The 24,666-nt window shown below is 44.4% G+C and overlaps 1 protein-coding gene across 5 annotated transcripts in view; it reads right to left on the bottom strand.

Moving 5' to 3' along the window:
- The window catches only part of bahd1 (bromo adjacent homology domain containing 1), an 84,799-nt gene that overhangs the window by 30,588 nt on the left and 29,545 nt on the right, over nt 1–24,666 (bottom strand). For all 5 annotated transcript variants that reach the window (XM_055640875.1, XM_055640876.1, XM_055640877.1 and 2 more), the window contains exon 3: nt 15,245–16,836. In XM_055640875.1, the coding sequence (XP_055496850.1) occupies nt 15,245–16,823 (1,579 nt within the window). In that variant the 5' untranslated portion in view covers nt 16,824–16,836. The remainder of the gene's footprint in view (nt 1–15,244; nt 16,837–24,666) is intronic.

Here is a 24,666-nt window from a genome sequence, read left to right as displayed (position 1 = left end):
GAAAGCTGATCAAATTATGTTTTAATGATTTTCAGGAATAAAATATTGGCCGGAATTCAAAATCCTCAGACTTCAGGTGATGCCATTAAATTGTATTTGCTCTTCTGGTGCTTTGAATTAATATCTCATCTTAGAGTTGCTACCTCCACTAGCGCAGCCAGTTCCCAGAACAATAATGGAAGCATTAGCATAACTTTTATCCTGAAATGTCTGCAGTCTAATTTGAACCTGCTGCAGTTGCACAGGGCCTTGGTGAGACCACACCTGGAGTATTGTATGCCGTTTTGGTCTAATTTGAGAAAGAACTTTTGTTATTGAGAGGGTGCAGCGTAGGTTCACCAGATTAATTCCCAGGATGGCGGGGCTGACATATGATGAAAGAATGGATTGACTAGGTTTATACTCACTGGAATTTAGAAGGATGAGAGGATATCTTATCGAAACATAAAATTCTTAGGGGATTAGACAGGCTAGATGCAGGAAAACTGTTCCTGATGTTGGGGGAGTCCAGAACATTTAGGACTGAGTTGAGGACTTTTAGTCATGAACTCCTGGAATTTGTTACAGAAGGCAGTGGAGGTCAATTCACTGGATGTTTTCACGAGAGTTAGATATGGTTCTTAGGGCTAACGGAGTCAGGGGATGTGGGGAGAAAGCAGGAACAGGGTACTGATTTTGGATGATCAGCCATGATCAAAGGGCCGAATGGCCTACTCCTGCACCTATTTTCTACTATCACTGCCTTGGAACCCAGACGCTACCAACGATGTGCCATGGTTGGCACACCTAGCATGGACTCAAAAAATTAGTTCTCAAGTCAGACTTTGGAAGTTTGGTACACAATCCAACAATTGGTCATTGAGCAAATTGGTTGAGATCATTAATTAATTGAACATTATATTTGCAAATTGCTAATGGTGCAGGAAAACAGGAATCGCCAAATCTCAGAACCAGGTTCACGCCTAGAAGTCTGATAATAGGACCATCACAATCACTCCACATTTACCTCCACAAATCCCAAGAGTCAAATTTCTGTCCCAGCATCTTAGCATAGCACCATAACCTGGAAAAAGGTCCCAAATAAAGAATGGCAATCCATTCACTGATCTTTGGGGTCGAATGCAGCAATTATCATACATCTGAATAGCATTGTTGCAGTCATATTGATGCATTTGAACAGTCAGCCAGTAATTGCCACCCTACAGAAATAGTGAAGGGCTTGTCGCACTTAAGTGATTTATTCCACGACAGCCAGAAAATAGGTTGTCGCCACATGGTGAAGCCTGTATTGTCGTGAGTTGTCTCCTCAAGTGACGTAACTTTTTTCTTGTTGCCGCTAGATTTTGAAATGTTCAACATTTTGAAATGTTCAAAATCTTTCGGCAACAGTGGGCTTGACGTTGCCCGTCTTCTCCTGTCGTAGGTGCTGTGGTAAGTTGTCGCCAGGATAACATCAGGTGACGTTGGTTGTTGCTGCGTGCTGACTGCGGAGAATTCCATTGGCGACTAACTACGCCAAACAGCGACAGGTACCAGCGTCTTCAGTTGTCGCCGAAAGGGTCATTGCTTGTTGCAGGTGGATGTTGGTTAACTTCGGGTGTCGTAGATTGTTACTTGTGTGGTGGTAGGTTGTTAAAGATGTGGTCTTAGATGGACGTCCTAAGTCACGACGATTGGGTCACCAGTTGTCGGTAGCTTGCCCTAGCTTGACATCGACTAGGTGGTAGGTTGTCGGTTGGTAGGTTGGTGGTAAATTGTCGGAGACATTGTCGTAGGGTGGGTCCAGTCGCCGCTTTTTCTGCAACCTGCTACGACTGAGTCTCTGGCAGTCGCCGAAAAAAATCACCTAAGTGGTACAGGCCCTTGAGACCGCCATTCATTTACCTCTCTCACCGAATTGACTAAATATTATTTCCCGGTTAAAAAAATGTAATATAATCCTAATAGCTACCTCCCCTTTAAACTTTATGTAATCCATGGATTTTTAGCACCCTATATTGGATAGCATGTCAGTGTGGTCTTTTTAATAGATGTAAACAGCAATAACAATCCTTAATCGCTTATTTCATTTTCTCCAGTACAGAATCTCTTTAAAATATTTTATTTTGAGAACCTTGATCTCACTAAGATGAAGTTAGGATCTCTGCTATCCTAGATTTGACATCAATATTGGATATTCACTTTCATTCCATTCTTCTTTTCAGAAAATTTCCATACAACTAACCATTGGAAATGTAACATTTTAAATCAAAATATTTGACTCCCTTTTACTAGGCTAGAAGAATTAAGTCAACCATCTTGGAATTTGAAGGCTCAAATACAAAGCACACAAAACGAGGCATTGAAGGTTAAAATTAGAAGACCAACGATCTACAGTTGGTTTATACGTTATGAATTATTCTATTTGTGTGCGTCATTATGTTAATGAGCCTGTTATGCTGCAGCAAGTAAGAATTTCATTGTTCCACACATGATAATCAAGTATTCTTGATTCTCTTGACTCTTAAGCGAGAAATCACATGGCAAATTGAATACACTGGAGAAATCTTTTTGTAAAGGTTTTTTTGTACTGCATTATCTGCGAAGCAACCCCAAGCCCATTATTTGTACTAGAAAAAACGACAAAGGAGTAGGTACATAGGCTGCATGTTCTTCTCCAAGTTGAATTCAATCCTAACCTGGATACTGGAGATTTTTATTGTGACTGGCTCTATATCCTGGAATTCCCTATCCAGAAAATCCCCATCCAGCAGCAATATTGTTGGGGAGGGCTAATCTGATCAAAACATTTAATGTGTTAAACGATGGAGGAAATAGAGAAAAACTATGACCATTGGCACTGGCCCATAGATTTCGTGCAATTGGAAAAAAAATTATGAAAAAACAATAGCAATGCATTATGACCTGAAGTGTGTAACATGAGAAAAGATGATGGGCACCATATCCGAGGAAGGATATGCTAGCTCTGGAGGGGGGCTAGAGGTGGTATACAAGAATGATCCCAGGTTTGAGTGGGTTAACATATGATGATCGTTTGACGGCACTGGGCCTGTACTCGCTGAAGTTTAGAAGAATGAGGGGGGAACCCCATTGAAATGTACCAAATAATGAAAGACTTGGACAGAGTGGATGTGGAGAGGATGTTTCAACTAGTGGGAGAGTTTATGACTAGAGGTCGTAGCCTCGGGATTAAAGGACATTCCTTTAGGGAGGAGATGAGGAGGAATTTCTTTAGTCAGAGGATGGTGAATCTGTGGAATTCTTTGCCACAGAAGGTTGTAGAGGTTAAATCAATGGATATTTAAGGCAGAGGTAAATAGATTCTTGCAGCAGCATCTATGGAGCGAAGGAAATAGGCAACGTTTCGGGCCGAAACCCTTCTTCAGGATGAAGAAGGGTTTCGGCCCGAGTTGCCTATTTCCTTCGCTCCATAGATGCTGCTGTGAATGGGGAGAAGGCAGAAAACAGAATGGGGGTTAGGTGGGAGATATAGATCAGCCATGATTGAATGGTAGAGTAGAATGGCCTAATCCTGCTCTTATCATTTTTGACCTTATGATGGAAGCAGAATGAATTTTAGAATAAAAGACCTGAAAAAGAAAAAAAAACACAGAACTAGCAAGAAAAGGATGTACGAATAACGGATAGCTCTTTCAAAAGAATCCTTTCTATGCTGCAAAATTCAGCATATTTTCCACAATGGAACTGTTTAACCTTCTCTACCATCCGCAATGTTTCAGTTTTCATTACTCTCACATTTTATCACCTTTCTTCAGCACACTCTCATTTCCACTCCCTTTAGGCAAAATGCAATAGATAGGGAAGACTACTGGTTTATCAATTCAACGCAAAATATGTTGGAATCACATCGAGACAATTGAAGATTTTGGGATCCGGCTGGACAGCAAGGATATTCCTTGGATTTCGTAACTTATAAACCATCACATAATGCTTATTTTCTTCATGTTTCCTCCAACAAAATCAGGGAATCATGGACTTCATGGCATCATACAGCAAGGAAACAGGCCCCTCTGCCAAACTCATCTATGCCCAACCAAGATGTCCCACAGGTTAGTCCCACTTGCTTGTGTCTGGCCAACCTAAACATTTCAAGGGTCCTTTAAATGCTTTTATAGTACCAGCCTCAACTACCTCATCGGGCAGCTTGTTTCATATGCACACCATCTCCATAAAAGCAGCACAATGTGACGTCCAAGTTATATAGCACAGATACAGGCTCATCAGCCCAACTTGTCCATACCAACGCATCACCGGTTCCTCACTCCCCTCCATTGAGTCTGTCCAAAGCAAGCATTGTCTGCGAAGGGCGCTCAGCATCGCCAAGGACTGCTCTCACCTCAACCATGGACTGTTTACCCTCCTACCATCCGAGAGGCGCTACAGGTCTCTCCGTTGCCGGACCAGCAGGTCCAGGAACAGCTTCTTCTGGCGGCTGTCTGTCACACTACTCAACAATGTACCTCGGTGATTGCCAATCATTCCCCCCCACTCCTCCCACCCCTCCCACCAGGAAAACACTATGACTGTATGCATGTAAATAGATGTATTTATTGTCATATTCTTTGTCGCTCTTCCAGGGAGATGCTAACTGCATTCCGTTGTCTGTACTGTACACTGACAATGACAATTAAAGTTGAATCTGAATGTTTAACTGAGCTCGTTACATTTACGCATATTCCTCTAAACATTTTACAATCTGTGTACCTGTGTAAATGCCTTTAAAATTTTGTAATTCTTCCTGCCTCTACAGCATAGTAAGACAGCTCTTTCCATATACCCACCAACCTTAGAAAAAGCTGCCTTTTATCTTTCCCCTTTCATTACATAGAATCACAGGAAATAGGTGCTGAAGGAGGCCATTCGGCCCTTCTAGCCAGCACCGCCGTTCATTGTGATCATGGCTGATCGTCTCCAATCAATAACCCGTGCCTGCCTTCTCCCCATATCCCTAGATTCCACTAGCCCCAAAAGCTCTATCTAACTCTCTCTTAAATCCATCCAGTGATTTGGCCTCCACTGCCCTCTGTGGCAGGGAATTCCACAAATTCACAACTCTCTGGGTGAAAACGTTTTTTCTCGCCTCAATAAATGGCCTCCCCTTTATTCTAAGACTGTGGCCCCCTAGTCCTGGACTCGCCCAACATTGGGAACATTTTCCCGCATCTAGCTTGTCCAGTCCTTTTACAATTTTATACGTTTCTATAAGATTCATCCCCTCATCCTTCTAAACTCCAGTCAATACAAGCCTAGTCTTTTCAATCTTTCCTCATATGACAGTCCCGCCATCCCAGGGATCAATCTCGTGAACCTACGCTGCACTGCCTCAAGGATATCCTTCCTCAAATTAGGAGACCAAAACTGTACATAATACTCCAGATGTAGTCTTACCAGAGCCCGATACAACTGCAGAAGAACTTCTCTACTCCTATGCTGAAATCCTCTTGTTATGAAGGCCAACATTCCATTAGCTTTCTTCACTGCCTGCTGTACCTGCACGCCAACCTTCAGTGACCGGTGTACAAGGACACCCAGGTCTCGCTGTACCTCTCCCTTACCTAACCTAACCAGATAATAATCTGCCCCCTTGTTTTTGCCACCAAAGTGGATAACCTCACATTTATCTATATTATACTGCATCTACCACGCATCTGCCCACTCACTCAACCTGTCCAGGTCACCCTACAACCTCCTAACATCCTCTTCACAGTTCCCACTGCCAACCAGCTTTGTGTCATCCGCAAACTTGCTAGTGTTGCTCACAAATCATTAATATATATGGTAAACAGTTGCTTACGGCACTCCACTCGCCACTGCCTGCCATTCTGAAAAGGACCCGTTCACTCCTACTCTTTGCTTCCTATCTGCCAACCAATTTTCTATCCACGTCAACACTCTAGCCCCAATACCATGTGCTCTAACTTTAGTCACCAGCTCTTGTGCGGGACCTTATCAAAGGCTTTTTGAAAGTCTAGATACACTACATCAACTGGCTCCCCTTCATCCATTTTACTTGTCATCCTCAAAAAAGTCCAGACGAATAGTCAAGCATGATTTTCCTTTCATAAATCCATGCTGACTTGGACTAATCCTTTTACTGCTATCCAAATGCCCCATTTAATAATTGACTTCAGCGTCTTTCCCACCATCGAAGTCAGGCTAAATGGTCTGTAATTCCCCGTTTTCGCACTCGCTCCTTTCTTGAAAAGTGCTATCCTCCAATCCACAGGAACTGATCCTGAATCTATTGAACATTGGAAAATGATCACCAATGCGTCCACTATTCTAGAGCCACCTCCCTGAGGACCCTGGGATGCAGTCCATCAGGCCCAGGGGATTTATCATCCTTCAGTCCCATTAGCCTGCCCAATACTATTTCTCGCCTAATGAAAATGTTTTTCAGTTCCTCGATCCCCTTAGATCCTCTGTCCTCCAGCACTTCTGGGAGATTGTTTGTGTCTTCCTTAGTGAAGACAGATCCAAAGTACCTATTCAACTCTTCTGCCATTTCCTTGTTCCTTGTTCCCCATAATAATTTCACCCGTGTCTGCCTTCAAGGGCTTCAACATTTGACTTTGCTGCTCTTTTTCCCTTAACATATCTAAAGAAGCTTTTACTGTCCTTTATATTCCTGGCCAGCTTCCCTTCGTACTTCATCTTTTCAGTCCGCATTGCCCGTTTTGTTTCCTTCTGTTGTTCAATGAAAGTTTCCCAATCCTCTGGCTTCTGGCTACTCTTTGCTGTGTTATACATCTTTTCTTTTAGTTTTATTCTATCCCTTACTTCTCTTGTCAGCCACGGTTGCCTCCTACGCCCCTTAGAATCGGTCTTCCTTTTTGGAATGAAATAATCCTGCATCTTCCGGATTATGCCCAGAAATTCCTGCCATTGCTGTTCCACCATCATTCCTGCTGGTATCCCTTTCCAGTCTACCTTGGCCAGCTCCTCTCTCATGCCTTCATAATCCCCTTTGTTCAGCTGCATCACTGCCACTTAACCATATAACAATTACAGCACGGAAACAGGCCATCTCGGCCCTACAAGTCCGTGCCGAACAACTTTTTTTCCCTTAGTCCCACCTGCCTGCACTCATACCATAGCCCTCCATTCCCTTCTCATCCATATGCCTATCCAATTTATTTTTAAATGATACCAACGAACCTGCCTCCACCACTTCCACTGGAAGCTCTTTCCACACAGCTACCACTCTCTGAGTAAAGAAGTTCCCCCTCATGTTACCCCTAAACTTCTGTCCCTTAATTCTGAAGTCATGTCCTCTTGTTTGAATCTTCCCTATTCTCAAAGGGAAAAGCTTGTCCACATCAACTCTGTCTATCCCTCATCATTTTAAAGACCTCTATCAAGTCCCCCCTTAACCTTCTGCGCTCCAAAGAATAAAGACCTAACTTATTCAACCTATCTCTGTAACTTAGTTGTTGAAACCCAGGCAACATTCTAGTAAATCTCCTCTGTACTCTGTATTTTGTTGACATCCTTCCTATAATTGGGCGACCAAAATTATACACCATACTCCAGATTTGGTCTCACCAATGCCTTGTACAATTTTAACATCACATCCCAGCTTCTATTCACACTTCCGATATAACCTTCTCTTTTTCAAATTACAGATTAAATCTAATCATATTATGATCACTACCTCCAAGCGGTTCCTTTACCTCGAGTTCTCTTTATCAAATTTGGTTCATTGGACAACACTAAATCCAGAATTGTCTTTTCTCTGGTCGGCTCCATTACAAGCTGCTCTAAGAATCCATCTCGGAGGCACTCTACAAACTCTTTCTTGGGGTCCTGAACCAACCTGATTTTCCCAGTCTACCTGCATATTGAAATCCCCATCACCACAGTGGCATTGTCTTTATTACATGCCAGTTTTAACTCCTGCTGCAACTTACACCCTACATCCAGGCTATTATTTGGGGGTCTGTAGATAACACCAATTAGTATCTTCTTGCCTTTGCAATTCCTCAACTCAATCCACAGTGACTATACCTCGTCAGTCCCTATGTCTTCCCTTGCAAGGGACTGAATTCCATTCCTCACCAGAAGAGCTACCGTCCCTCCTCTGCCCACCTGCCTGTCCTTTCTATAGGATGTATAACCCTGAATATTAAGTTCCCAGATCCGATCCTCCTGCAGCCACGTCTCGGTAATCCCCACAATGTCATATCTACCAAAGGTACACAAAATTGCTGGAGAAACTCAGCGGGTGCAGCAGCATCTATGGAGCAAAGGATATAGGCGACGTTTCGGGCCGAAACCCTTCTTCAGACTGATGGGGGGTGGGGGGGGGGGGGGGGGAGAAGGAAGAAAAAGGGGAGGAGGAGGAGCCCGAGGGCGGGCGGATGGGAGGGTGGGAGGAGACAGAGGGTTAAGGAAGGGGAGGAGACAGCAAGGGCTAGCAAAATTGTGAGAATTCAATGTTAATGCCATCCGGACGCAAGGTCCCCAGGCGGAATATGAGGTGCTATTCCTCCAATGTCCGGTGGTGCTCACTCTGGCAATGCAGGAGACCCAGGACAGAGAGGTCGGATATGGATGGGAGGGGGAGTGGAAGTGCTGAGCCACCGGGAGGTCAGGTTGGTTATTGCGGACTGAGCGGAGGTGTTCGGCGAAACGATCGCCCAACCAATCTGGGAGACTAAGCGTAGGTTGGGCGATCGTTTCGCCGAACACCTCCGCTCAGTCCGCAATAACCAACCTGACCTCCCGGTGGCTCAGCACTTCAACTCCCCCTCCCATTCCGACCTCTCTGTCCTGGGTCTCCTCCATTGCCAGAGTGAGCAACAGCAGAAATTGGAGGAACAGCCCCTCATATTCCGCCTGGGGACCTTGCGTCCGGATGGCATTAACATTGAATTCTCCCAATTTTGCTAGCCCTTGCTGTCTCCTCCCCTTCCTTAACCCTCTAGCTGTCTCCTCCCACCCTCCCATCCGCCCGCCCTCGGGCTCCTTCTCCTCCCCTTTTCCTTCCTTCTCCCCCCCACCCTACCCCCATCAGTCTGAAGAAGGGTTTCGGCCCGAAACTTCGCCTATTTCCTTCGCTCCATAGATGCTGCTGTACCCGCTGAGTTTCTCCAGCATTTTTGTGTACCTTCGATCTTCCAGGATCTGCAGTTCCTTCTTGAACACGTCATATCTACCAACCTCTATCTGAGTCTCAAGCTCATCTACTTTACTTCTTATACTTCGCACATTCAAATACAGTACTTTTAATTCCTTACGCATCTCACCATTCACATCGATCTCCACTACACTTGGTCATACTCTCCTATCCCTTTGGGAGCTTTCTTTCCAGTTAATTCTGGGTTAGTCATTAACTATCCCTTTAACTCCATCCTTGACTATCCCATTTGACCCCCCCCTCCCCCAAAACCCCTTATTCTTCCAGTTTTAGACTCCCCTATCTTAAGAACAAAGTAGTGACCATCCACCTTATTTATGCCTTTGCTTCAGATTCCATCAACTGCAGTCTTGCTTCTGCACCCTTTCTCCGCATTTTCTTACAGAGCAAATGACAGACAAAGCCATTACTATGTGCCAGAAAGTTGAATGCCCTTATCCTTTATTTGTGTCACATGCTCCATCCACTTTCAGACACAGCTGAAGAATATTTGCATACACAAGACATTGAAGATGCTGGAATCTTGAACAAAACAAAATGCTGGAGAACCCAACAGATCAGGCAGCATTTGTGGAGGGAATGGACAGACGATATTTTGGATCAGGACACTTCTCAGATTGATAGAAGAGGAGGATGGGGAAAGAAAGCTGGAAAAGAGGGGGCAAAGCCTGGCAAGTTTTAGATGGACACGGGTGTGAAGGTTCAAAGGCTAGAGGTGAAGAGGCAAAAGTCAAAGTGGAAACACTTTTTCACACAGAGAGTTGCGAGTGTGAAATTCTCTGCCTCAGTGGGTGGTGGAGGCCGATTCTCTGGATACTTTCAAGAGAGAGCTACATAGGGCTCTAAAAGATAGGGGATATGGGGAGAACAAACAGGGTACTGATTGGGGATGATCAGCCATGATCACATTGAATGGCGTTACTGGCTCGAAGAGCCAAATAACCTACTCCTGCCCCTATTGTCTATAAAGTCAGTAAATGGCCATACTAGCCTGAACACGCCTGATCCAGTCTGATCTCGGAAGCCAAGCAGGCTCAGGCCTGGTTAGTACTTGGATGGGAGTCAGATAAGGAAAAGAACGAAAGTTAAACATAAAGCCAGAGGGAGAGATGTGGTTGGAAGAGGATGAGAGAAGGTGGGAAAGAGGGGATAAATGGAAATATACTATATGGGGATGGGAGAGTCTGGAATGGTGAGTGACTTGTGTGCCCACATGGCTGGAGGGTATTATTTGGATTTGGAGCATTCAATGTTGATAATGTTGGGGATTGTAGGCTACCCAAGTAGAATATGACGTGCTGTTCTTTGCATATGGCCTCACTCTGGCAGTGGAGGAGGCCAAGAACAGAAAGGTCAGTACGGGAACGGGGCGCTTCTGCTGGCCTTGGTGGACAGAGTGCAAGTATTTTGTGAAGCAATCTCAGTCTATGCTTTATCTTGCCCATCAGGAGCACCGAATACAATAAACAAAGTTGGAGGAGGTACACTGCCAGAGTCCATGGGTGGAAATGAGAGATGATGATCAGATTCGGTATCAGATAGAATGATACAGATCTTTGATGAGAATGATGAGATCTTTGCATTCTGTATTATTCTGTACAAAAGAACTTTATTTATCCCAGGAGGGAAATTGATCTGCCAACAGTCATAAAACACAAGATACATGAAATATGAAATTAAAGTGACAAATGGAAAGGATTGGGGATGTGCAAAGATTGGGGGGGGGGGGGGGGGGGGGGGGGGGGGGAGGGGGGGGGGGGGCAGCCTTGGTCTACCCCACAGAAGGGAGATGAGTTGTGCAGTTTGATAACCACAGGGAAGAAAGATCTGCTGTGGTGTTCTGTACTGCATCTCGGTGGAACCAGTCTGTTGCGGAAGGTATTCCTCGGGTTGACCAGTGCGTCATGGAGGGGGTGAGCTGTATTGTCCAAGATGCTCTGCAGTTTGAGAAGCATCCTCTCGTCCAAGACCACCTCCCATGAATCCAACTCCAAACCCCGGACGCAGCCAGCCTTCCTGATGAGTTTGTTAATCTTGTTCGCTTCCGGGGCCTTTGCCCTCCTGCTCCAGCACACACCTGCCATTGTAAAAATCTCCTCAATCTGCAAGTGGTTGGACTGTGCTTCTGCCTCAACTAAATCAATACTGAAATCATTATTATTCCACTTTACGCCTAGCCACCTAAACACGCTTGTGGTCATTCCCCGTCCGTTCTAACCCTTTGACCATTTCCCTCCTCTCTTGACTAATATTGACTTTACACTTAAGGCCACCTCCATTTTTATGTTCTTTAAATTTGTGACAATTGGACAAAAACCTGCAGATTCTCAAAATCTAGTGAGTTTAACTACCCTTTTTGCTGGCACTGTCAGCACACTAATTCCATTTATAAAGTTTTTAAGTAAAACTAGACTAAGTGGGACCCATTGGGACCCAGTCATACGGGAGGTCTGCTCCCCCAACGCAATATTCCACCACTCACCCATAGCCCCAATTTGCGCAGGCGCGGCTCATTTCCCCATATCTCCCTCATCCTCACTCTCCTCCTCCCCAAACCCTCCCTCACCACTCCCTCCCTCTCCCCTACCCTCAGTCACTCCCTCCATAACTCCTCTCCCTTCCCTACCCCCATTATCCCTCTATCACCCCCACTCCCGACCTCCCCTATCCCTCATCACCTCCCCCACTGCCCTCCTCTCCCTCTATTCCCCACTCAACACCTCCCCCCCCTCCTCTCCCTGTATTCCTCTTCTCCCACACTTCCCCTCCTCACCTCTCCCACTTTCCCCCCTCTCTCCCTCCCAAACCCCATCCTCTCCCACAATCCCCCCACTCTCCCTGCTCACCTCCCCAGGATCTCAAGGTTGCCGCTCCTTTTCCTCGGAGCAGCAGTGGCCGTGCAATGCTGGGAGAGGCGGGCGCCGCCAGTGAATGACAGGACAGGAGACCAATCTGCACCAATCTGCGCATGCGCATTTTTTATGATTTTCAAACCTTAATAACTTTGAAACTATACCATCGATTGAAACAAAACTTGGTGCACTTGAGCACAGGAGAATGGTGAGCAAGGTGGCGAAAGGTCGTAGCGCTATCGTGCACCGGTTTTACGCAAAGAGAAAAAAAAAACACAAACCTGAAGAGCACAAGATCAGAGTTTTAGTTATGAATAGATTTAAAAACAACTGAGTATGCTGGAAATCTGAAATGGAAACAGAAAATGCTGGAATCACTCAACAAGACAAGCAGTATCCGTGGAAAGATAAACAATGAATGACTACAACCTTTGACTGTTTCTCTTTCTACACATAGCTTGACTTGATGAATGTTTCTAGCATTTTTGTTTCACTTCCTCTACATTTCGACACTTTGAAAAGTAGTTAAAGTAGGTTCAATTGATTTGGATGTTGCAAGAATGCAAAAGCGCTGCATGAATGAATATTCTTTCTAGTTGTTCAAAATAATTCTCATCTCAAAAGTAGCTTGCCTGATTTGCAACAGTTGTGTAAGTTTACATCAAAGAAGGGGCATATTTTCTCACAGGATATGGAAAATAAAGAGAATCCCATTGCACCAAATAGCCAAGTACGTGGTATGATGAGCCAGTGGATATTCAAAACTAGACACAGGGTCCTATAACTTGAAGCCAAAATCAATCTACAGCTGTCCATGTATCGCTCCTCCTACCCAAATGTATCCCATTTTCAAAGGACTGATACCAAATGCATTCCAACTTCATTAATTTGCATGGTGAATGAGTATTCAACCAAAGGATCTGGCTTCAATTCTTCCTTTAACTCAATAGCTCGTTAGCACGCAACAAAAAAATCTACACAGGCTCCTAATCAGTTTCTTCACTTTCATAATCTAGTTTACTGAGAATAACTGATAACTTATTTTAAATTTAATGTTTCAATTATTGCAAAAAATGTCATTGTTCGGCTTCATATCTGGTGCATTACAAGTAAACACTCGACTCTTGACGTCTTTTGTTCAGTTCCCTGTCTGAAATTGGTCAGTTAGTAAACTATTCAAGTAACTTTCTACGATGGGTCCTCCCAGTTGCGGAATGGCTAAACAAGCAGAAGATTACTTTTGCAAGTCCCACGCATTAGAATTGCATCATTGTCAAGAGCACCCTGGAGCCAGTGGCGCTCGCTTGTCATTCTCCAGCAAGTTAATTCCTTCTTGGCCAAAGCCAGCTACTATTAACAGATGATTTGGCTCCTTACTACATAAACATACAAATAATTCAGCAACTATCAACTAGATGGAGCTGGAGACAATAATATGCAACTGATCAGCACAGCCTAATCACAGCACACTGAGAGAACTCTTGAGATCCTATTGCACAATCTAGCTGTTAGCATAAAAGCAGACATGCCTTGGAAGTCACAACAAGAAAAAAAATTCAAACCCCGAGGCCAACAAAGTATTTAATTCATATAGCACTCTTAAAAGGAAAACACGGCACTGCACAGTTGCATGGTCAGGGAAAATTGACACCAAGCATCCTACAAGTCACTAAAAGTTTGATGAAAGAGAGCTCTATGGAAGGGAATAAAAAAGTGGACAGGAAAGAGGAAATTCCAAAGTGCCAGAAGGCACTTGAGCACAAGAGGCAACATTTTAAGTGCAGCCGTTATTGGAAAGTGCAGCTTCTGATGCACTAGATTAATAGAATTTGGTGCAAGCTTGTTAGCACATGAGGTTGTGGCCAGGGAGACAATATTAGTGGAGAAGAGAGTCTTCATCTGAGCTGGATACAAGACCAGTGAACATGTCACAGGTGATAGATTAAGTCAAAACTCAAAAGAACTGGCCATTCAAACGAAAATTCTATGCAAGTGTTTATCTATCTACACATCACTAAAACTCTGATCTTGTTATCTTCCGGTTTGGCGGTCATTCTATTTGCACAGAAACAGTACGCGATAGCTATCTTACTCACCGTTCACCTGTGCTGCGATTGCACCAAGTTTTGTTCCGATCGGTGGAAGCTGGTAAGAGTTATCAAGGTTTAAAAAACTTTAAAAACGCACATGCGCAGATCGATTGCCTCTCCTGCAATTCAGCGCCGCGAGGATTGGTCCCTTCACGGGACGGTCTGCCCCTTCCTGCGCCATCGCGTCTTTACAGCAGCTGCGGGAGGCTCTGGATGGCCGGCGGAGGTCTCCAACTGGACACAAATTTCAGAGGGAGGCACCGGAAATGGCCCGGCCCGGCGTAGTCGGACACGTCGGAAAGCGGAGACACTGATCCCAGCGGAGAACAACCAGCAAGCGGTCAGCGACCGTTGTGAGTCCCCATTGCACTGTCAACCACTTCCCCTCTGGTCCCCCACGCTGGCTCCTGCTCCCCTCCCCCGTGATACCCCACTCTCCCCCATGGCTCTTCCCAGTCTTTTCTCCGAGCTCTCCCCCCTGCCCCCACTCCCCTGCCCACACCACTCCCCCCGACAATGCCCCCCCCATGCCCTCCCACTCCCCCCCCACCCCACACACGCCACACCCCCCCCCTCCCCCCCCCACACCCCTCCTCCCCCCCCCCACACCCCTCCCCCCCCCCCCCTCCCACACACACCCCCCTTCCCAAACCACCCCCTCCCCTCCACACACACCCTCCCCTCCTTCCCCCACACCCCTCCAACCCCCCCTCACAAACCCCTCCCGCCCACATACATACCTCACCTCACCCCCCCCCCCCCCCCCCCCTCCCCACCCCCATGGTGACTGGGACCCAACGGGTCCCACTTGGTCGAGTACTCCATAAAAGTTGCTTCCCAGCTGATTATCTAATAGGAAATACTATTCCTTCTTTGCATGACTGAAGGCAATTTTCAATCCAGCCAAACAATTTGCCTCAACTCATTTGTGCTATCAAACTCCAAATTGTAACCATTCTTTTAAATGCAGCTTTTCCTGGATTCATTAATTGACTGGACATATTTATACCCCACAATATCAGTGCCCCAAAACAATGAAATTCAAAGCAAAACTAAAGCTTTCATTCTACTTCAAAGTTGGCCAACACAAACCCACCACACCAAGATGATATTTAAACTCCACTAATGGTGAATCTTCCTACCTGTTTTCTGTCCCAGCTCGTTCTGACAGTTGGTCCGATTTGAGTTTAAAGTCCTTCCAACCACGTCCTGGTCCAGTGATGGATGAAGCATTCTGCAAAAGTCGTAGTCAGAAACACCCACGCACTGTACAGAGGCTGTGTCTCCCACAAAGCAAAGGGAGTCCCTGCATGGAGCATGTGAAAAAGGGACACCCGAGGGTACAGTGCTCTGCGAAATGAGGAGGGTACCTTCATCGTCCGGTGGGGTACAACAGGAGAAACTGGCTGAACACATGGAGCAGCCGTGTGGAGAATTGCATCCAACGGGCAGCAGGTCATTTCTATCATAGTGTAAGTAGAGGTCGTCCACTGGAGAAGCAAGACAGACATCAGGAGGCAGAAACTCGTAGTGGTCTGAAGCAGACACAAAATTATCCAGCAAAGTCAACTTAGAGTGTGACTGGAAAGGTTGTGCAAAGTCAGCACCCGAGGCACGGTTCTCCTCCACGGTCTGGTACTTGGGCTGAGTCATGGCTTGGTCGCCCATGAGCATTGAGAACTGACGGAAGTATTGTTTGGTCTTGTCTGCACACTGACAGGGAAGGTCCACGGTAATAGGCAACCTTCTGGCGTGGTGCCCCATGTTGGTCGACTCATCTCTCTGTGACACTTCACAGCCTCCAGTGCCAGCATCTGGCGATGGTACAGCTGTGACACTATTTCTCAGGTCACCTTTCTTGGCCTGCGGGCACTGTTGCCCAGCCAGCGGGTGAGAGATGGGCAGCCGGGTCCCCCCGACCCCCCTGGCTGGTTTTCCCTCCCTGTCTGTCCGACTGCGACGGCTGGCTGAACCGTCCTTGGTGTTGCTCAGCTTGAGGAATGCAGCAGCATTGAGGCTGGCCATGCGTTTTTTAGTTTGCCGCTCAGCCGACACACTAGGGCAGCCGTGACTGGCCAGTGCAGCGCCGCTCTCGCCCTTGGTAAAAACGTCGCCATCTGACGAACCGCCCAGGTTACCCGTCTGTTTTTTGGCTGGGAGTCCAGTCTTGCTCCCAGCATACTCCACACTACAGCTGGTGCTTCTCCGGCATCGGCGGCTCGATGACGGGTAGTCCTCGCGCTCCAGCAGCAGGTTATTGACGGCCTCCGCGTTGAGGCTGGCCAACCTTCGAGGCCGCGGCTCGGCAGCACGAGGGGCCACAGCCACTGTCCTGTCATTCTCCTTGCCAATGTCTTGTGTTCTCTCCTCCTCGGGCCCTTCCACTCGCAGCCTGTCCTGGTTGCCCTGGTAATCCCAGGGCTCCGTGATATTCTGTGTAGGACTTGCTCCATCAACCGACATTCCTTCCAGATCTTTGGCAATACCCAGGGAAGGGATATCGCCAGATTGACAGTGTATCCGCTTCCGGAGCGGGTACGTTTTACGATGCTTGGGTCGAAACTCTTGCTTGCTCTCAGCATCGGCAACCCGATCTTTATATTCTCTGCTGCCTCGGACTCCATTGTGTCCCAGCATCATCTTTCCCATGGCTGTGCCGCTTAAGTTGGTCAAGTTACAATCAGTGCAGTTCATGTCATACGACATCAAGAGGCAGGACATTTCATTATTAGACCTGTAAAATGTAGAACACAAGATTTAAAATATATCAAGTACAAACCAAACATCCCAACTGCACCACACTCCTGTATCTTCTTGAAAAAAAATCTTCGGATGTTACCTCAATCTTACTAAACAGACCCTCCCTACCCCCTCCCTCCCTTCCCGTGTTGCGGTTCACTCCAGGAAATAAACCTCAATTTGCGCTTCCCAATGCAAGGTGTTTTGACATCAAGTAAACTTGGGCAATGGGATGTTGAAACAGACCAGTTAGTACACAAAGTCTGTAGGGAATGAATTGAGGGAGCTCTTGTATACAACAAAGGTGGTCCCAACAAAGATTCTACTGTTTTAGGCAACGGGTAAAAAGTAAAAAATGAGGGTAGATTAAAATGCGTTACTTGTAGAGACCGGCATTTCAGGGCAACACTTCACATCATACTCTTTGCAAAACACAGCACTGATTGGCACTATATGAAGCTCAGATTGAGCTAAGCATGGCTCCAAAATGACCAGACTTCCCCGAAGAGTGACCTTGGCTTGGGTTGAGAGAATTTGAGACAGATCACCAGCAATTTTGCAGCCATGGCTGAAGAATTGCCCTCATCCTGGATGTCAAAATGCACACGGCTCGGTGTGTTAGAGCTACAAATCTTTAAACCAAGTGTGCCCAGAGCAGACAACATGAGAAAAGTGCTAACCTGACCTTAGTGATGTATGCTGTTGTAAATTGGCAGTAGTGACCAATAACAACATGCTGCTTCATGGAAATACTTCCACACTCTTTCCAAATCACTAACCAGTGTTATAGTTCATTCTTGTAGCATGCCCTGTTATTTATTGCCCACTTAAAGTCACACAACATAACGGCTTGATATAATGGAATGGCTTCCTCAGCCATGTAGTGCTGCAGTGGGACAGAGTCGTTGTTAGGCTGGGCCAGACTAGCCCAGGATACTTCTCCCCCCAAGGGCACGAATCAAATAGGTAGCAACGATTTCAAAAATGTAAGAGTTATGTACACACTTACTAATGACTACTGAATTTCTTTAAAGAACTGAAGCCGTGGCAGGATTGCAACCTGCACGCTCTTAAAGTACAATATCAAATGTTTTTATTTCTATGTTGGATAACCTGTTGTACAAACCAAACAATTAATGAACCCAAGGTACTTCAGCATTGGTAAGATGCAAGTAGCTTCAAATACAAGTAGTTCTGCTATAATGTACATACAACATGAATTGGATATAATGTGACTGGTGAATTAGGGAACAATTGCATCATGCAGGCCAAATTGGTTATAAAATGATTTTGATCAGGAACGATCAAACTACTTAAAAGGTAGTGTTGTTTCCTCCTCCAACCTCATGTACAGTATCGGTTGTTCAAAATGTAGGGTCTTATACATTGGCGAGACCAAACGCAGACTGGGTGATCGTTTCGCAGCCCATGTGAAACCTGTTCTCCCAGTTGCCGGACACTTTAATTCTCCTTCCCATTCCTACACAGAAAATTTCTGTCCTCGGTCTCCTCCATTGTCAAAGCGAGGTTAAACTTAATTTGGAGGAACAACACCTCATATTTTGCTTGGGCAGTGGTATGAATATTGATTTCTCACTTCAGGTAGCCCCAGCATTCCCTCTCTCTCTCTCTACCCCTCCCCCACCCATGTCGCATTAGCATCTCATTTTCTACCTACAAACAGCTTACAGTGACTAAGGTTACACAAAAAAGCTGGAGAAACTCAGCGGGTGCAGCAGCATCTATGGAGGGAAGGAAATAGGCACCGTTTCGGGCCGAAACCCTTCTTCAGACTGATCGGGGGCGGGGGTGGGTGGGGACAAGAAAGGGAAAAGGAGGAGTAGCCAGAAGGCTGGGGATGGGAGGAGACAGCAGGGGGGCTGAGGAAGGGGAGGAGACATCAAGGACTAACAAAATTGGGCGTACAGTTGGAGGGCAGGAGGGATCACAGATGGGGGACAGTTAGAGAGGAGGTTGTGAAACTGTCTCCGGAGAGAAAAGGAGAACTTCTTCAAGGTAGGCATATCTTGAAGAGATAACGCAGTGGAGTATACACAGTGTTTAAGAGGGAACTGCAGATGCTGGAGAATCGAAGGTTACACAAAAAAGCTGGAGAAACTCAGCGGGTGCAGCAGCATCTATGGAGCGAAGGAAATAGGCAACGTTTCGGGCCGAAACCCTTCTTCAGACTGATCGGGGGTGGGGGTGGGTGGGGACAAGAAAGGGAAAAGGAGGAGGAGCCCGAAGGCTGGGGGATGGGACCGTTTCCTTTATCATCATTACTTTTTTGCATATCTTTCATTCATTGTTCTTTATCTCTCCACATCACCGTCCATATCGCTAGTTTCCCTTATCCCTAACCAGTCTGAAGAAGGGTCTCGACCCAAAACATCACCCATTTCTCTCCAGAGATGCTGCCTGTCCCGCTGAGTTACTCCAGATTTGTGTTTCTTTTACTTAAAAAGTTACTTTGGAAGTCGACAAGCAGAAAAAAAAAAGCAGTCTTGGATTTAAACTGCACAAGGGAATGAACCCCACCCCTCCCCAATTCCATACAACCTCCCCCTTTACCAGGCATCATTGCCTTTTAACAACATTACTACTTTAACCATGGGTGGGCATGAAATTGACAAGCAATTTCTTCTATTGACACTTATGCAATGATACTCGATTAAACAACCACGTTTCCTCCTATATCCCATAGACGGGCGAGTTTGTAGATTAAGTGGCCTCTGCAAATTGTCCCAAGTATGTGGGGAGTGAATGTAAAAGTAGGATAATATAGATAGAGTGTGCAGGCGATCGATGGTCGGCTTGGACTCCGTGGGCTGAAGGGCCCATTTTAATACTGCATCTTTCAATCAATGTAACAATCAGATTTCAGTATTTTTGCCTTTATCCCTTTATTTTTCAATAATAAGGTTTCTTAGGAATGTAACTATCACATTATAGAAGTATATGTAAACAAAATTATACCACTTTTGAGGGAGACATAGGAGTGGGGCACAGACAAGGATGAAAACAAAACAACAAAGTGAAGGGAAAGGGAGGAGCGAGGAAAACAGAAAACCACTCCAAAAAAGTCCAAGCAGCTTAATGAATGTTAAGATTCTAGTACAAGTACAAACTTACTGGCATGAAAGCAGACTGTCCACCTCTAAGCAACAATCACAGTGGAGGTAAGCGTCAGATGCACAGAATTTATTTAACATCATGCAGCGAATTGCTTGCTGACAGTCCCCACAGAATTAGTGGCGTCTGATGTAGTTGATGCTTGCCTGGGGCTCCATGCGAACGGAGTGAAGACATCATTACAGATCACCAAATTCAGAAACCATTTAAACAAACAACGGTTTATGTAAAGTTTGGGTTGTAAATATCCCTTGCTGAGAGGATGTCAGCTGCAGCAATGCTGTGAATCAGTGGTAATTTCCGTTAATTACTCCGTATTAATAACTAGGAAACACTTTTAACTTGCAGCTTAGGCTTCAAATGAGGAGTTTACGCTAACCTTTCCCAATCATTAAAATGAAAAACAACTTGAAACTTGTCAAGGCATGACCTAATTTAGGGTGTTTTATGATGATTAAGGGGATTTGGAACGGTAGATGGAAAGGAATTATAATTCCCTGAATTTTCAGGGGGTTGGGGGAAATCCACAAAGAAGAAGGAAATAACATGTCAGAGCTGGGTTTCTTAAAGGGATCTCAGGATATACAGAAGGTAGTGGAAACGGGACACTCTCTCACATGAGCTGTGGGATCTGCTGACATATATTCAGAATTGACTAGCAAGATTATTTATTGCGTAGGACATTTACGGATGTAGAGCGAAGACATACAAATGGAATTAACTTACAAAATGTGAACGAACAGTGCAACAAACTCCATGGACAGAATACCCTGATATTGTTTGCTGTGCACCTCATATTCTCTAGTTCATCGATTTAGGACTCATGAATCTACCTGACCACTAATCCCACCAATTGCAACCACAACAACGTCTCAACTTTAAAATAGTCACCTATTCCTTCACTCCATAGATGCTGCCTCACCCGCTGAGTTTCTCCAGCATTTTTGTCTACCCTTGATTTTACCAGCATCTGCAGTTCTTTCTTTAACTTTAAAATAGTGGTCTCTCCCCTCTCCATCCACAACAGAGTTAATTATACATGCTACCTGGCAACTGCTTGTTTGTGGTAGTATACTCCAGCTGTACTCAGGTAGTTTGTGTTTACTGTTTAAAAAAAAGTTTTTTTTTTTTTTTTTTTTTTTAAGTATTGGATTTTGGGCAAACTGAAATAACTTCAAAGCTCCCAAATCAAGATTCAGTAATTGAGAATGAACATGTTTTTGACACCTATATGATCAAGACTTCAATGAAGGTTTCAACTGAGCCATGTGCCTGAAATGTATTTTTAAGCTAACTTACACTATTTTTATTAGCACTCACTTTTTTTAACCGTGCAACATGATCCTTAAATCCACCTTGCCAAGTACAACCCAAGTTTCAAAGCTAACACTGCACTCCTGAGTCAGAGCACAAGAGGTCAATTGGGCTTTTGTGCTCTCCGATTAGCCTCAATTCTTTGTCATTACTCTGTTACTTCCACAATCCAATACATATATCCAATGCCCTTTGGAACGTTTTGATTGAATCTATTTCCATCACATGTGCAGGGAGTATATCCCAGAACACAACAGCTTGCTTCTTGAAAGAATGTTGTCATTTAAACATTCAGGCTTCTGTGCCAATGATCATAACTCTGGTCTATGCTTACTTTTTACCAGAACAAACATTTCTCAGAACTCTCATCCCAGAAGCCCTTTTTTTCCCCAGCAGCTTCATCAAATCAGTTAAACTTGAGAATATTCGTAGCTTCTTTTAGTTTTGCAAGACAACTCAAGTATTTTACCCCTTCACTGAAGGTCTTGGCATTCTTCCAGTAGTGAATTGTCCAAAATTAGAATGCTCTAGCTGAGGTCTTTAAAAAAAAAAAAATAAACCACTTGAAGTTGGAGGTGTTCAAGAACTACAGAAAATTTCAAATCGTGATAAGATAAACCTCATTTTGATGAGCGCACAGTTGTACATCATGTGAAATTTTCTAAGGAAATTTCAGAGATCAAAACTGGCAAGAAACACTGGTACTCTCCAATTGCACAGAGAAGGTTAGTAAAATACTTCCCAGGGAGGTTTTTTTGAAAAGCTATTGGTTCAGGGTTTATTGCTGGCCTTTAGTATTCCAAGAAATGAAATACTCTTTTCACATTCATTTTGTGAGAAGAGATGGAACTCGCTGGGTGATAGTGCAGACCACCAGTTGACGGAAAATCAGTAGTGGACCTGTATAGGTAATTTCAGAGTCATTGGAGGTGGCAGGCAGACACTTCTGCGAGTGACAATGGACATCAGATTGCAGGTTTGCAATGCTATTCCGGGGCCAGTGTTTTTATTGACAAGTATTAATGACACCAATATTGATGAGCAGGGCAAAATTTCAAACTCTGAAGATTATAAAACTTGCAGCTCTGGTAAATTGCGAAGAAATAAATTGAAAAAAGAGTAAAGGGCACACTGATGAACATGGAAGATGAGAAGGCAGAAGTACAACAATCACAGTCTGGACATTTGGCTAAATGGTTTGTTCTGCAAAGAATCTTCAGCACTGAATATAGAACTCTACAAACTACATTGCTGGGTCAAGAGCAATGACACAAAGTCAAAGAGCAAGTATGCTTCATTTCTAATTAGAATAATGCTCTGCCATTATACAGTAACTAACCAATTAAGTCCTAAAGCAATGAAGCAGCAGCTGACACGGTGGGAAATGAATAATACACTTCTTGGTGTTAATTTTAACAAAATTAATTTATCCAATATGTCTAGTTATGGAAGAAACGGCAATTCACCTTGAGAAGGTGGGACATCATTTTTCTACAGTGATGTTAGATTGGGAGATAAACCCAATGATAATGAAGCAGCAGTGATATAATGCCAAGCCAGAATAGTGTGCAATTTGGTGGGAAGCATACAAGCGATAACCTCTCTGAAGCAGAAGCCATATTCTTATCTGTACAGCAGAGAGACCACAGTAGCAGACAGTAACAAAGGAGCTACAAGCGTGAGGAAATTGATAGCACTGGAAATGGGTGAGACAAACCGTATAAACGTATTTAAGGGGATGCTCGATAAATTTGATGGTTGAAGGAGGATTGCACTAATGAGAGGCTTAATTGGGCCATCAACTCAACAAAGAAACAGACAGTCGTCTATACAATTTGAGTGTGTTTGCACGCAACAAAAACTTTTCACTGTACCCCCCCGGTGCATGTGACAATAAACGAAACTGAACAAGAAAGAAGATTCTCCCCACAATTCTATGGAAAATCTTAAACATTTATTTATTCAAAACTAAGATTGCCAGAAAAATATAGCTGAATGTAGAACCCAACAATAACTAAATTTATATCGACATATACAAATCCAGAAGGACTACACAATTGCCAGGGGGCACTGGAGATCCATACTCTCACTGGGGAAGACTGGCAGGAATCACAATACAAACTGTTGCCGTGCATTTGCATTACACGGTTAAAATGGCAACTAGTGAGATTTGTAACCTTCATCCTGATCTTTACAAGATTAAAACAGATTTTTCCTGATAAAGCTTCAATGTAAATACTTGCTTTGGATCCAATCAGCCACTGAGCAAATTTGCCACAAGCTCACGGAGATAAGTTTTAAAGAGCGTCTCAGGGAGGAGATGGGCAGAGATGTGGAGCTTAGAAATAGAATTCCAGAGCTCAAGCCTGGACAAACAAGGGGCATTTCTAGACCAGAAACAAAGTATCACAGTAAATTTGCTCCTGTGGCGTCATTTTGCACTCATGTGAAAAGTACAAACGAATGCGCTACTGAAACATGTCTATATTGTCTCAGAGAATCAAATTCCAACTCCCAGTTAATTCCTGTTTGATTAAGTAAATCTCTGGCCAGATCACTACAAAGTCTTGACAAGGAGTGAAAATGAGATATTAGCTTAGTGCAAGAAAGCTGCGTTAAGCGTGTCAAGCCAACCTTTACTAACATCACAGAAGATCAATTACTTATTTTTATAACATCAAAATATAGTAAATCGCAAGCTTTCAACTCAATGTACTGGGTGTGAACATTGACTGGAAAATACATTTCCCTGATAGCATCTCTTTCAGCAATGACTGCATGAATGGGGTTCTCCAGGTGTGTCCAGATTTCTCCAATTGTTTCTTTAGTCACATTATCTATTCAGATCTTACATTAAATAAATCTTCACTCAATTTCCTCCTTCCCCCTAGAAACTTGCTAACCTTTCTCTTCTTTAAAACCTACACCTTCTTCACATTCAACCATAAAACATTCCATGTACTTTGCAGCCAATGAATAAGTGCCAGTGCAAGAAATGTGATGTGTGATTTAAGCACAAGGTACATTTGTCCAGGTATTGTATTTATTGTGTTATAAAAGGATGTTGGCCAGTCCACAAAGTGTTCCCTTAACCCCCTTTGAAATATGTTGTGAACTCTTGTGCCTATAAGGAATGGAAGACAAAGATATAATTTTAACATCACATCAGAAATATGGCTTCTCCGACATTCCAGCTATTCTTCATATTCGCAACAAATTCACACATATCTCCAAAATGTAAGTGGGACTAGTGTTATCCGCTAAATATTGCCAGGTTGTCCATGTGGAGATGCTCATTTTCACATGATGAATCAAACAGAAAATGCTGGAAATACCCAGCAGATTTGGCGATAGTTGTGGGGAGAACACACCCACCCCT

Source organism: Leucoraja erinacea, chromosome 9 (assembly GCF_028641065.1).
Source record: "Leucoraja erinacea ecotype New England chromosome 9, Leri_hhj_1, whole genome shotgun sequence".
Taxonomy (NCBI): Eukaryota; Metazoa; Chordata; class Chondrichthyes; order Rajiformes; family Rajidae; genus Leucoraja; species Leucoraja erinaceus.
This window is presented reverse-complemented; position numbering and strand designations above follow the sequence as displayed.